This window comes from Balaenoptera ricei, chromosome 16, assembly GCF_028023285.1.
Source record: "Balaenoptera ricei isolate mBalRic1 chromosome 16, mBalRic1.hap2, whole genome shotgun sequence".
Classification (NCBI taxonomy): domain Eukaryota; kingdom Metazoa; phylum Chordata; class Mammalia; order Artiodactyla; family Balaenopteridae; genus Balaenoptera; species Balaenoptera ricei.
This window is the reverse complement of record NC_082654.1, coordinates 31,440,893-31,455,557: the sequence shown is the minus strand read 5'-3', so window position 1 is coordinate 31,455,557 and position 14,665 is coordinate 31,440,893. Positions and strand designations below refer to the sequence as shown.

General features: G+C 56.1%; 1 protein-coding gene across 3 annotated transcripts in view; it reads right to left on the bottom strand.

The window, feature by feature from the left end:
* Positions 1–582: 582 nt before the first annotated feature.
* SLIT1 (slit guidance ligand 1) overlaps positions 583–14,665 on the bottom strand; it is a 148,738-nt gene continuing 134,655 nt past the window's right edge. For 2 of the 3 annotated variants that reach the window (XM_059900988.1, XM_059900989.1), the window contains exons 26-36: positions 14,495–14,619; positions 14,127–14,224; positions 10,771–10,910; positions 10,490–10,583; positions 7,462–7,599; positions 5,964–6,201; positions 4,273–4,403; positions 3,641–3,795; positions 2,236–2,524; positions 1,676–1,887; positions 583–871 (exon numbers count right to left, since the gene is read on the bottom strand). In XM_059900988.1, the coding sequence (XP_059756971.1) occupies positions 633–871; positions 1,676–1,887; positions 2,236–2,524; positions 3,641–3,795; positions 4,273–4,403; positions 5,964–6,201; positions 7,462–7,599; positions 10,490–10,583; positions 10,771–10,910; positions 14,127–14,224; positions 14,495–14,619 (1,859 nt within the window). In that variant the 3' untranslated portion in view covers positions 583–632. Of the gene's footprint in view, positions 872–1,675; positions 1,888–2,235; positions 2,525–3,640; positions 3,796–4,272; positions 4,457–5,963; positions 6,202–7,461; positions 7,600–10,489; positions 10,584–10,770; positions 10,911–14,126; positions 14,225–14,494; positions 14,620–14,665 lie in introns of those variants that run through there. The other variant, XM_059900990.1, reaches the window with a different exon arrangement.

Here is a 14,665-nt window from a genome sequence, read left to right as displayed (position 1 = left end):
CCACCCCGTGGCCCGTTCCCAAGCAAGCAGTGGCTGCAGCACCGCCAGGCAGCCCAGGGGGCGGGGCTTGGTCCCTTCCTGGCCAGCAGGAGGGGGCCCTTCCCCTTCGCAGCCTGGCCTACTGCCAGCAGACGCTGCGGCAGCAGAAATTGAGAGCCAGGCCGGCTGCCCCAGCGCAGGCTGAGAGTACTTCGCGGTTATCTGCAGGGGGGCAAGGGGCTTCTGGGACCCGCTCAGGCCACAGGCGAGAGGGAAAGGCTGGTTTGGGAAGGGGCAGTCCCATCTTCAGACCCAGGTAGCAGGCAAGGAGGAGGTGTCACTATTCTGCACTTCTTGGCCTGACCTCACGCACACATTCATTCAACAAATATTTATTAAGCGCCTATTTGTGCAAGGCACTTCCGGAGAGGGCGGGTTGCGGCCCGGGCCACGCCCACCCGCCCCGCCCCGTCCCCAGCTGCGGCGCCGTCGGCTTTAGAAAGGTGGTTCTGGCTCCCCCGCCCACGGGAGGGCCGGTCGCCCAGGCGTCGCCGCGGTGATGGCCCGCACCCCAGCCCAGCTGCCGGCCACTCGGTCTCCGCTGCGGCCGCGCCCCCTCGCCCGCCCTCTCCCCTCCCCGTCCACGCCGGGCGCTAAGCGCAGAAGGCACAGCCACACTTGGTGGGCTTCTCCACCTCCTCGGCAAAAGAGGTCCCATCGCTGCACTCAAAGGTGAACTTCCTCCGCTTCAGCCGCAGGCCCTGGCAGCAGCCCTGGCCGGGGCATGAGCCCCGGCACTCCACCCACGACAACGGGCGCGTGGTCTGGCAGATGGCATAGCCCCTCTGGACCTGGTGAAAGTCCCGGACAGGGTCCCCCCGGCACTCGGACTCTGGATGGGACAGACACCAAGAGAAAGCCTCAGGGCACACCCATGGGCCAGCGCTGCCCCCGGGGAAGCAGGAGGAGCAGAAAAAGGAGGAGGAGGAGGGTGGGGCAGCATCCTCGGACCCCACCTCCATCCCCACCTCCTCCCTGCCAGACATGCACATGCACACGCTTCCTCCTGGGCCCACAGTGAGGTCAGTGAAAAGGAAGAACTTTCTAGCTGCCAAGGCCCCCCAGGACAGATTGGGCTGCCAGGGTAAGGTGGCCTCCAGAGGAGTGCAAGAGGTGGCTGGAAGCCTGGGAGGCGATGACATCAGAGAAGAAATTGGAGCCAGAGGGTATGGCCTAGGGGACCTGAAGGTGCCTGAGTTTTGGATTTCTCAGGCTCTTTCCTGCCCCCTTCAGCAGCAGTCCCTTGACCGTCTTGGTCACGTGGGCCAGGAGGACCTGGGAAGGGTCCCCAACTCTCAGACTTCCTGCTGCTCTCCAGGTCCCTAAGTGATGTGGCCAAGATGCTGTTACTCTGGTGGTCTCTTCTGTAAGGAGAGACCCCCAGCCAGAAGGGGCACTTAGCCCAGATAAAGGGGCGACAGGGCAAGCTGGGCCAGGGAGAGATGGGCATCTGTCTGGGGGTGGGGCTCAGAGCCCAGAGGATTGGGGGCGCTACAGCCCAATAGCAGCCCAAGGTGCAGGAGGGGAGAGGGGGCACAGAGGGGTTGCTGAGGTTGGGAAAAAGAAAAGTCAGGTCACTAAAGCACGTTGTGGGGAGGGACCCTGGAGAGGGCATGTCAGGAGGGGGGCCCCTGACCTTGCTCGCACAGCTCGCCCGAAAAGCCGGGGTCGCACACACAGTGCGCCCCCTTGGTGGCTGAGGCCTGGCAGTGGCCGTGCAGGCACCGCAGGCCCCCACAGGGGTCTGCAGGTGCCCCAGCCTGGTTGCACAGGGCCCCCGAGTACCCATCCTGGCACTGGCAGCTGTAGGAAAGAGCATCTAGAGGCACGCACTTCCCGTGGACACACCTGGAGGGACAGAGAAAAGGCACTGTGAGGACAGGCCAGAGCCAATCCAAGCCCACCCGAGGGCACCCCACACCCCCAGCCCTGGGCTTCACAGGGTCTTATTCTGTTCCCAAAATTGAAACAAAGGGAGCAAAATGTGACTGTGTTTGTCCCTAGGGTCCTTTTCCTGTTAATAAAAACTGAAAGCCAGAAAAAATTAATAAAACCCTGTGTTAGGCCACATGTTCCAATTTTGGAGTTTAAAGACACAGTCTTTCCTCACCATGGGGAAGTGGAACTTGCAGGGAAGGGAAGGGAACCTGCAGGTGGGCAGTGGGGGAGGGCTCCCTGAGCCCAGCCCAGGCTCACTTGTGGCCATGGCAGGGGCCGTCGGCTGGCTGGTCGCAGTGCAGGCCCTCCCAGCCGGCCTCGCAGTGGCACACGGGCCCCGGTGTGGCATTGGGCTGGCAGATGCCATGCAGGCAGTAGAGCTTCCGGCAGGGCTCACAGCCTGGCACCACCCCTGGCTTCATCCTCGTCTTGGTGAAGTCCTGCAACTCGTTGTTGATGTACAGGTTTCGGATGCAACCGTGGAAGCTCGTGCCATTGAGGATCTGCCACAGGCGGAAGGCGGCCGAATTCACGTCCACTGGCATCCCTGGAGTGGAGGGGAGGGGGCAGAGCTGGGCTGAGTTAGGCTCAAACCCTGCCTGGCACCCACCTCTGAGGTCCACTGGGCATCTCTACAGTGTTCCCTCTTGCCCTCGGCATCTGTCCTTCAGTCTCTGCAACTCTGGGCCAATGTCTTTTGCCACCTTGGAGGGTCCAGACTCCTTTCCCAGAAGAAATGGAAAAGCTGCTTCCTCTGTGATCAGAGCCTGGGGGTGCCAGGCCTGGCAGCAGCCAGCTGACAAGTGATGCTCTGGGTGCCTGAGTCTGGCCGCCCTCGCCCAGGGCTCCTGCCCAGAACACTAGCTTTTACCTCCCAGAGACCCCAAAAGCAGCAAAGGACTTGGGCCCAGAACTCATGTGTACGACACTTTGTCCCCCACTTTTGTGGTCATCCCTTCACAGCAGCCCTCTGACGTCGGAGTTGCTGAAACCCCTTCGATTTCAGTGCTCAGTGACCTGTGCAAAGTTGCACAACTAGTAAACAGCAGAGCTGGGATTAGAATCCAGGGCTCCATCCCTCACACCCTCCTGGCCGACATCTCAGCAAGGCCCTCTGCGGCACTGAGACGGCCCCGCTGCATCTAGAAACCTGTCTCATCTAGACCTAGAAATGTTCTCGGGTGCTGGATGGGGCCATCTAGCCACAAAGCCTGTAAGCCCAGCTGGGAGGTCCCCAGTTGAAGCAGGGAGTCCATGCCTGGGCCTCTGAGGGACCCGAGAATGGACCCTGAACAACTGACAAGCCCCTTCTGGCCCTAAGCCAAGAGGAAAGGTACCTACCGTGCAAAAGTTAGCTGGGAAAGTCCAGGCCCCCTCCCAGGCCAGGCCTCAAGCCCAACCCACATTCCCATCCTTGTCAGTCTGGGCTGGGCAGAGAGCAGTGCGGGCTCTAGGCAAGGTGGACAATCCGCCAGCAGCTTGGCCATGCATAGGATCCTCCCCCACTGCCACCTTGGAATGTCCCCCACAGCACAGTTCTCCTGAGCCTGGCAAGGCTCAGGCCAGAGAGCAACAGAGGCCCCACCCGGAATGTCTGTTGCTACCACCTGATGGAGTGGCCCGGGGAGGGCCAGCTGCAGCTCCACCCAGGCCAGGTCCTCACCTCCCACATAGAGGGGCGCCTCGCTGTTTAGTGTGTAGTGTTTGCCGAAGTTGTCCATGGTCATGGGGCTGCCGCCATCAATGGAGAGATTCACCATCTGGTCAAAGGTGACCAGCTCAACGGTGTGGAACTGCCCATCATTGATCGTCTCGGCACTGGAAGAAGATGAGGCGCCCCCGCCCCGGGGAATGGCCTTCAGCTGGACCCATCCCCGCCTAGGCACTTCCCCAGAAAGGCCACTGGTCCAGCAGCTGATTCCCAAGAAACCAAATATCTAACAGAGGGGACTGTGGGGACTTGGTGGCCTCTGACCTGGTCCCTCCTGCTCCCCTTTGGGCACTCTCTTAGGAAAGCTGAGAAGTTTGGGGCAGGGGTTTCCAACTAATCAGCCTCCCCTCCCCACTGAGGAGCTCCCTGTGAGGCGATTGTGGACGGGGAAGGATGGGACCACTGCTCAGGCCCCAGGGAGCCTCGGACCCAGCATGGGGCTGGACTCGGTGGTCTGAATGCCCTTTCCGCTTGGGCAGCCCAGGTCTCTGGTAGTGCCGATAACCACCTGCTCTTGGCCCAGCCTCCCTGGCAGTCCCCCAGCCCTTGAGGGCAGCTGGTGGGCCTGAAGAAGCCCTCCCTACCTGTAGATGGCAGAGCTGGGGTAGCTGCCCGGGTCGTAGCTGACACGTACATGGCCCTGGTACAGCTCCACTGCAATGTGGTCGTCGTCCCCATTGTACAGCAGGATCCCATTGTCCTCTGCTGTGGAGACCTATGGCAACGGCACTTTCTCTCCCACCCCACCCCACGCAGCGGCAGCACAGGCTGGCGGGTGGGGCAGACGGAGGACCCACGATTAAAAGAGAAATGTGTGCAGAACTGTCCTCCCCTGCCTCCCCAAGGGAAACATCCTCCAGGGGGCGCTGTCCCAGGCTGGCAGCCCCACACCCCCCCCCCCCCTACTCAAATTCCATCCACAGCCAGTCTGGCCAGGGCCAGGCAGGGGAGGGCAGATGGGCCAGCTGAGGCCTGGAAACTCTGTGCCAGGAGGTAAGAGAGCTTGGGACCACCTGCCCAGAGAGGACGGTTAGACAGGATGTGGGGTATCCTGTTCTGTGGGCCTCAGGGAGCTGCCCTGGGGCCAGGACGGGACCTACAGAGGACAGACTCAGGAAGACTCCAACAGCCAGAGCCACCCAAACCTGGAAGGTAGCACCTGTCACTGGAGCCATGCGAGCAAAAGCTGGAGCTGTGCCTTGGGAGGGAGATGTCTCTATGATGCTGTGGGAGCCATGATCTTTTTCTCCTGCCTTGTTCCTCTCCTGGTAAAGACCCTGACCCCCTGGTCTGTACAGCTGCCACATGGCCCAGTCTGGACCATGGCACCCCATCTCCCTGGACTCAGTAGTTGGTCCAGGGATGGGCATGTGACCTGAGGCAGGCCAATCAGAGATCTTCTCCGATCCGAGGTTGCTGACTGTTGTCCAAGTAGAGCTATGGGGAAGAGCCTGCGGTGGGGATAGCGGGATAAACTGAGCCTCTCCAAGGATGTGCCTGAGGCAATGGCTGGGCAGGGTTTTGGTGAGTTTTATTTTGTTGAGCAGTTAGGCTAGCTGTGGTCTTGCTGTGTGGACAGTGTAGTGGATAGAATTTATGAGAGGTGATCAAGGGAAGGAGAGCAGAGTGGGCATGTTTGAGAGGCTGAAAGGTTCTGAGAGAAAAGAAGGAGAAGAGGACAAATAAAGGAGAGAAGAAAGATGTGGCAGTTGGGATAAGGAATGGAATTTGGGGAAAAGAAAGGGATGACTAAAGAGGAGTTTAATTTTTTTTCATGTGAAGTGCAATGCAATCCGCTGTCCCTCCCCAAGAAATATTTAGCAAACAATGCTGCTGAAGTAGAACTTGCTTCTTTTTCCCTCAACATAATAATGTTCTGAGATGGAATTCAAGACATGAAATGGAAAATAAGGGCTCCCAGCGCTAGCTGTGGCCGTGTTCCGGCCACATGGAGAGAGCCAGTCTGCAGCATTGGAGGCTGAAGCTGAGGGGAGTCTTTGAGACAAGAGATGGTGGGAGAGGATCCTGGTAAGTTTGGTTTTGCGGATCCAGTCACCCATGAGACCACCTCCACCCCTGCCCTTTCCTGAGACTGGTTTTGTGACCCAATAACCTTTCCGACTGTGCTTAAACTAGCTCAAGCTGAGATCCTGATACCCACATCCAAAGAGTTTTGACTAACACAGGGTGCTCCCAGCTGTCCTGATACTCTGACCTGAGGCCAGGGTCCCCTGCTGCCGGACCACCCTCTGTGACGGGCGCCCTGGGCACGCACCTGCAGTGTGATGTTGGCCCGTGGCCAGTTCTGCAGGTCGGTGAACTGTAGGTAAGTGTCCCGATCCACGAAGTTGACGCTAAGCAACTTCTCACACTCGGGGCCGCCAAAGCCCGGGAGGCACTGGCACACAGGCTGGCTGCCCTGGTCCACACAGTTGGCCCCGTTCTGGCACTCAGTCCCCTCACAGGGGCTCCTGGGGGCAGGCGGGTGGGGAGGGGTCTCACAGAGCTGCCCACTGAGGGGGAAAAGACACGGGTCAGAGAGGGCAGGGCCAAGGAGCAAGGGGTCATCTTCCTCTCCCACAGTCCTGGAGAGAAACTCACTAAACATCTTGGGACACTGTTGCTTTAAAGTAACAGAAGATGCTCCTAATGAACACTTTCCCTAAGAGAATTAAGAGCCAGAAAGATGCTGAGGAACAAGGTGAGAAACAAGTGTGGTCCCTGCACCAGCAGCATCAACATCACCTGAGCACTTGTCGGAAATGGAAAGCCTATTGAATCTGGTTTTTAACAAGATCCCAGGTGACTTGTGTGCCCGTTAGTTTTAAGAAGCACTCAGTGTTCAGGTCAGCAAACTCTGCTAGCAAGTTTTACTACACCTATTTCACAGAAAAGAAAGCTGAGACTTAAGAGACAAACAAAAGAGAGAAGACTCTGTAGCACCAAATATTCACAACAGCCAAAAAGAGGAAACAACCCAAATGTCTATCAGCGATGAATGGATAAACAAATGTGGTATATCCATATACTGGAATATTATTCAGCCATAACAAGGAATGAAGTTCTGATACATGCTACCACATGGATGAACCTCTAAAACATGACGCTAAGTGAAAGCCAGTCACAAAGGACCACAGATCGTATGATTCCATTTATATGAAATATTCAGAATAAGCAAATCTACAGACACAGACATTAGTAGGTTAGTGGTTGTCTAGAGCTGGGATGGAGGGGCGTTGTGGTGACAGATAAGAGTGTGGAGTTTCTTTGGGGTAATGAAGTGTTCTAAAATTGTTTGTTTGTAATGGATGTACAACTCTGAGAATATATGAAAAGCCACTGAATTATACACTTTAACTGGGTGAATTATATAGCATATGAATTATATCTCAATAAAATTGTTCTTTAAAAGAAGACACGAGCAGAGCATGGGAGGTGGGTGACCGGAAGGAGGGCAGGTGCCCTCCCCTTGCCTCCCAGAGAGACCAAGATGCAAAAGTAAATGGCCTTTAATGCAGGGCATGTCTTCAGGGGTTCACTGGGCAGGTAAGTGATGGGGCACTGCCCAGTAATCTGTACCCACCTCCCGCCCCCTCCGCCAATCAGGGTAGGGACCCTCTGCCTGTGCTCTGAGCTGCTGATTAACTTTCCCCAGACCACACAGATGGTGACTGGCAGAGCCACGGTGAAAGCTCCCAGGGTGGCTCCTGCCGGTCCCAGAGCTGACAGCTAAGAGGAGTCAGTCGCTCATGGTGCCTCCCGGGGCCGCTCACCTGTAACCCTCAGCACAGAGGCAGGAGTAGCTGTTGACTCCATCCACACACCGGGCCCCATTCTGGCAGCGGTGGTCCTCGCAGTCATCCCGGTTCTCCGTGCAGTTGTCACCCGCATAACCAGGTGCACACTCACACCTGGGGTGGGCGGGGGGTGGGGTGGGTCAACAGCCCCACACACAGCCCAGAGCTCGGCCAGGAGCCTGTGCGGCCCCAGGGCTGTGTGTGTGTGGCAGACAGCCTCATGGCCCTGGGGGTCTGTGGGGTCCCCCAGGAGGTCACACGGGGCCCTAGATGTCAAGATGCCCCCACCCGTCCTGAGACCGTTTTCTAGTCCAGGAAGGGAGCTTATGTGGGCTGCAGGCAGGGGAGGGGGCTGCTCTGGGCTGGGAGGGTGGACACCCAGGAGCTGGAGAAGATGGAGGACCACCCTTAGCACCAAGAGCACATCCAAGGTCAACCTTCAGCCCCTTCGCAACCTGCCCAGCTGCCCCCCACCCCCCTCCCCACCCCCAGCCAGTGCATGGCTCTGAGTCACATGGGGCTCATCCATCCCTCTTCCCCAGCCTCCCAACTGCACCGGCCCAGCCTCCCAGGCCTCAGACGCTAGTGCCCGCCTCCCCACAGCCTCCTGACTCCAGGCCAGGCCCCAGCTTCCCGGCTCACACTGTGGCCCACTGCTCGCCTGAGCCAGTCCATTTCTGCCAATTATTTGCCTATCAAGTAAAGAGCACGCTCATCCACCCCTGTCCGGTCGCAGCCCTGCCAGATGCTCCCCACCCGGCTCCCCCCCATAACAAGCCACCCCGCGGTCAGACCTGTTTCCACAGGCAGCAACCCGCACCTCGCTACACGTCTCTGCCTTCACACCTGTCGATTCTGGAATACCCTCTTCTCTCTCCCTGCCTCGGTCCAGCCAGGCCAGTACCTCATCTCCTCCAGGAAGCCTCCGGTGAACACCCCTTGCCGGAAACCCTTCCAAACTACAAACTGCAAACTCCACAGCTCAACCACACAACCTGGCAGGTAGGTGCTCCTGCCTGATTTTTTAATTTATTCCCAGTGTTTTTCAAGAGGTAAGAAATACCTTTGTACTCGGTAAACACACACATACACACACACACACACAGCCCGCTGCAATCAGTTTCATGCCAAAATACTTATCCTTACTATATAAAAGGGCATGATGCTCTCTGATATTTTGTTTTATTTTTTTAACGTTAACCTTGACCCACCCAACTGATCACAATCTATTACTGGGTCTTGAGCTGCAGTCTGAAAAATGTTACAGTAGCTAAGGACCCACAGCCTCATTCACTGTCATTCCCTTATCCATTCATCCAGTGAGTGTGTACTGAATACTTGCTGGGCTCCAGGTACAACACCAGGCACAGCTGAGTGTCTGTCAGTTCCGTCCTTCCTCCAAGACAGGAAGGTGAGTGAAGGTGCACTACACGCCCACCGAGCGCTCCTTCTCTGGGGTGTGAAGGACCATCTGAGCAGTATCCAACCGGACAACGTGCAGTCCTGCTTTGTTCCGCCCTCTGAGGTCCAGCCCCTCTGAGGAGCGTGCACGCCACTTGCTCTGCCACTGCTCCTTGGTCTGCTGCGCCCACCCCACCCGGCAGCTCAGCCAGCAGTGCCGCGTCTGTCCACCATTCGGATGGAGGCTCCTGTGCGGCCCCTTGATCCAGGATCTGGGCCTCAGTGTCCCCCGGCTCTCACTTCCTGCCCAGGAGGCTCTGGCAGCTCCTGCTGGACTGAGTCCCTGGGGGACTCCATCCCTTACCTCTGCCCGAGCAGCTGGGGTTGGGTCCCTCAGCCACAGACCTGAAGAAGACCTGACCACTGTGCTGCCCTGACTGCTGGAACAGGGTCCCAGAAATGAGACTATGTTTGCAGAACTGCAGATGGGAGCAACATCTTAAAAACCCCGTGATTGGGCTTCCCTGGTGGCGCAGTGGTTGAGAGTCTGCCTGCCAATGCAGGGGACATGGGTTCGAGCCCTGGTCTGGGAGGATCCCACATGCCGCGGAGCAACTGGGCCCGTGAGCTACAATTACTGAGCCTGCGCGTCTGGAGCCTGTGTTTCGCAACAAGAGAGGCCGCGATAGTGAGGGGCCCGCGCATCACGATGACGAGTGGCCCCCGCTTGCCGCAACTAGAGAAAGCCCTCGCACAGAAAGGAAGACCCAACACACCCATAAATAAATAAATAAATAAATAAAAATAAAAAAATTAAAAAAAAACAACAAAAAAAACCCCGTGACCTTCATATCACAGTCTTCCGGTGACAAAGCACTTCCACATATGCCAGAAACAACGATGGTGACAACAGTCAAGGACCCCTTATCCAACCCTCCTGAAGCCAGACAGGTTTTGAAATTCAGAACTTTTTGGATTTGGGAAAGGTAATACAACGCCTATAACTGTATATTATGTAACATGCCCATTGGATCTGGGGCAGCCCCTTAACTAAACATGTTCAAATTCTGCTGCAAAATCTACACATATTCCCACTACATGGGATGAATGGTGACTGTAAGTAGCTTCATATCAGTGCAGGTCAGCTTTTAATACCAAATACATTGATCGGATCAGATTTTGCTAGCAGATGTCTTTTGGTTTTCAGAGTTTTGTGCATTTTGTAATTGGCGATGATAAATTGTGGACCTGCAACAGTTCTTTATTGAGCACTTTTCAAATGTCAGACGTGGAGGTAAGTGCTTTTCACGCATTTGCTTATCTAATCCTTACAGCCACCCCAGGAGGAAGCTACTGGTCCACCCAGTTTGCAGATGAGAAAACTGAGGCTCAGAGTGGTCAAGCCACCCATCCCGGGTCGTGATGTAAACCCAGGTCTGTCCGACTAAAACTACCACCACCCTGCCCCTGGCACTGACTGGCAAGAACTGAACAGCCAAGACCAAACCCACCTGATAGGTGAGGAAACAGGCTGGGGAGGGCAGAGGAGAGGCGACGTGGGGGCCCATGCCCTTCCCTGGCCTTAGAAATGGGCAACACTGACCTGGGCCCGTCTGGGGTGCCCACACACTGGGCCTCGTGCTGACACGGGTTCAAATCCGAGGAGCAGAAATCCACCAGCTGCTCACAGGCCGCTCCTGGGGGAAGAATGGGGGAGAGGCAGGAGAGAAGCTGCCCCCTGTGCTCCGCCAGGTAGCCGGCCCAGCAGAAACTTCCTGCAGACACTGAGGCAGGGTCCCAGCCCTTCCGCCCATGGGACAGGGGCTCAGGGCACGAGCACCGGCACCCACCTCCCAGCAGAGGCTCGAACCCCGCCACGCTTACCCGAGTACTGCAGGGGACACTGGCAGGTGTAGCTGCCCATGCCGTCCACACAGGTGCCCCCGTTGGCACATGAGTGTTCCACACAGTCGTCCGTGTTTACCCCACACGTCGGTCCTTCAAAGCCGGAGGGGCAGGAGCACCTGTGGGGAGCAGGGGAGGAGGGAGAGGTGTGTGGGCCCACGGCCAGGGCGGCAGCCTTCCTGAGGCACTGATGGAAGCCTGTGGCCAACGGTCAATAGCATCATCCTGGAGTTTTGGTCCCTACTCTGGGTCAAGCCCTGCTGGATGCTGGGGGTTAGAGGTGACCAAGACCAGCCCTGTGCTCCTGTGCTCATGAGATCACTCACAGTCTAGCAGGGGAGACGACGAGGAGACTGGCAACCAAAGGAGAGACAGTGAGTATCAGAACGGTGCGCAACTGAGGCTGGGGAGGGTGGACGAAGGGGCAGAGGACACCTAGCTCCTCCCTGGAGGGAGTGGTCAGGGCAGGCTTCCTGGAGGAGGTGATGAGTTAGCCAAGGACTCTGACAGGGGAGAAGAGGAAGGGGAGGGAAGGTGGTGGGAGTAAAAGCCTGGGGGAGAGAGAGCCTTACAGCCCATCCTTCAGGAGGGTACCTGCTCATCTAAATAGTTCAGGGCTTGGGGAGCACATACTTCAGGGATGGGGTGAGAACAGGACTGGGGGTAAGCAGGAGTCAGGTCTCGGAGAGCCCTGGAGATCAGCGATCTTCAAACTGGGGTACACTTCCCCCTGGGATAACTGTGGTTTTCCAAGGGGTCTGTGGGTCAGAGAGGTCTGAGAAATTAATTTCCACATCTTCATGTTGTGCACGGAACTTCCCCCTTAAGTGACCTGCCCCGGAGCTCCAGAAAGGCGCACGCGCACCTCTTCCAGCACGAGGCCAAGGTGGGCTGTGCCTGGGGCCTAAGATCCTTGGGTGCCAAATAAAGGGACAATTAGGAATATTGATGTTTCCAAAGTGAATGAACAAACCCTTTTGCAAGTCACGAGGTTTCTAGTTCTGTGCATTAAAAAATAATTGAGGGAAGACCTCATGGAACTGTCAGCTGATAGAACATTAAAAATAATTTTTGATGACAGATCACTTGGGGTTTTTAGCATATAAACTTGGCAGGGTTTCAAGTAATTGAGTGACATGGCTATAATAAAACTCCTAATCTCATTGGTTTATTTATGTGAACAAACTTTCTCAGCATTTATAGCTACACACACATAAACACACACACACACACACACATATTTTTTTTAAGGGAATAGATTGGCTGCTAAGCCCTCTCACATTCTATAATATTCACCTCTGGACACATAAACCAATTAGGAGAAGAAAAGAAAACACACACACACACACACACACACACAAACAAAAGCTCCATCTATCTCATTAAGAGATATAGTCTAATAAAATTTTCCTTTTATGTGTAATAATTATCAAATTTTGGAATACAGTTATGTTGTTCTGATCAATTGTATATTATTGATCATTGTAATGATAACTCAATGCAAAAGAAACTTTTAATTAGAGGTTTATGGTGACAAGAAACAGTAAAAAACTTTAAATTTAAACTTATACCCATTTCGGTGGTAGGAAAGTATGGCAGGGTGCTCAAGGAAAGTCTCTAGTATGAAAACAGATTACATTAGAAGAAAAATGGGGGGCAGGTGAGGGGAGTAAAACAGAAATACTAGTTTGAGTAGAAACGAGAATGATGCAAGATGTTGCAGCTGTTCAAGAGGAGTTCCTTCACGTGATTTTAAAATGATTTTTCCCTGGAGAATAATAAAAGAGTGATTTAAAGTCATAGCTTTAATTTTAAATGTTAATAATATGTACAGCGTTCTGAAAATGACCTTCTTTGCAATGAAAAATTAAACTTACCATGAAGATTTTTAGCTGTCACTTAAGAATGTGAGGCAGTTTGTAGCTTTAAAAATTCGTTTGCGGCGGGGCGGGGGTGTGAACAAGAAGGTGTGAAGGCTACTGTTGCAGCCTGTGTCCTGGAGTTTAATTCCGCCTGCAAGGTGGTGGCGGATCTCAGCCAAGTCCCCTCTGGCGGGGTTCGGGGGGACAACTGAGAAGGCCCTTGTAAGCCTTAGGTTTGAGGGGTTACTCAGGGAGGCACCCCTTTCGACCAAAAGGGTCCTTCCCACAGCGCCCCCCCAATCTGCAGGCATGCCAAGTGTGAGGGGCTACTCCCAGCTGCACCCCTCCCGACCTAACAGGGAGAGTTCCTAGGTGCGTCCTCTCAGCCGCCCTCTCCGTAGACACGCCCCCTAGTAGTCTAGCCAATGAGGAGGGGGCTTTGATGGAGCTGCTGCGGAAGCCCAGAGGAGCACAGAGCCTATTGTAAGGACGCCGTTTCCAAGGCGACACCTGCCGAGAGGCCATTTAATGTTTTCTTTTTTACAGCTGGTAATTTGGGTTTGCAGAGACAGGTTTGGCCATTTCTGCCAGTAGATTCAACATCATTTTCTGAAGAGTCAATATGCTCAGCTGGCAATTTATCTTCAGCAACTAAATACTATGTGCTCCTCAGAAAAGCTCTGGGTGCAGGAGAGCTCTGGGAGGCTGTGGGGCTCGTTGAGAGGCTCTGGGGGTAGCAGGGTGAGTGGGGGGCTTGAGTGGCCATGTCAGCACTGGGAGGACTTGCGAGATGAGCTGTGGAGGACAGTGGGAAACCGATGCCCGTGGTGCGACCAGAGTGACCCATGAGCTGGTGGGGGAGGCCCCCGGAGGGCGTGACCAGGACTTGCTCCACCTCCGGGCAGGGCTCCCCACCCCTGTCCTGGGGGCTCGGGGTGGACGCCTGATCCGGAGCAGCTGGCTGAGGGCCCTGCCTTCAGGCAACACTGGCCCAACAAGCAGGTGGATGGCTTCAATTGGAGGCCTTGGGGGTTAATGGAGATTACAGGAGTTTAAAACACCCCCAAGCTGCCTCTTGGCACTGCCGCTGCATACGCCCTAGGCTATGGACTCCCAGTGCCACAGAAAGACTCTCCTGGCACCGGGCAAGAGCAGGCAGAAGCCTGGAGCAGCAGCGCCAAGCCCCAGCCCCACTGCTGCCTGCTGGGTGACCTGGGCAGCCCCTAGTCTCTGTGCTCTCCCTGCCTCTGGGCAGCGCAGGTGCGGCCTGGGTGGACACAGAGAGGCCTCTGGCTGCCATTTGGAGTGAGTGGCTATTCCCCCTGGGCCTGTCCCTCATCTCCCAGAGCTCAAAGGGCCTGGGCCATCCCATTCGGAGGAGGAAGGCTCTGAGGCTTGGCTGCTGGATCCCATTAGCACTCACCCACCACGTTCCAGCACCCACCACCCCCCGCCCCACCCCCGGAAACTCACGTGAAGCCGGCATCCTCGCCCTCCTGCGAGTGGCAGGTCCCGCCATTTCCACAGGGGCTGCTGGAACAGCTGTCCAGGGACACCTCACAGTCTCGGCCCTGGGGAAGAAGTCAGCGATGGGGACCCCAGGGAGACCCAGGGGCCAGTGAGCCAACAGGGACAGCCGGCCCCTCAGCAGCTCGGCCTGCCGGTCCCGGGGGTTCTTTGTTCCTTCATCCACATGTTAGGTCATGGATGAAATGCTCGCTTGGGCCCCTGCTCTGAGCTCACCCTGGGCCCTGAGGGCTGAGTGGCCAACAAGACAGCCCCAGCCCTGACCTACCGCGCCCTCGAGCAGCCCTCCGCCTCCAGCCTCAGCCTGCACTCACCTTATAGCCGCTGGGGCAGGCACACCTGTATACCCCAAGGGGGTCGTTATGGCAGGTGCCCTGGTTCTGGCATGGGCTGGACAAGCAGGGATCGCACTTGGCCTGGACAGCCAGGGTGGGCGGACCTGAGGCAAGGTGGGAGTGGTGTTAGCACAGGGAGGGGGTGGGGGG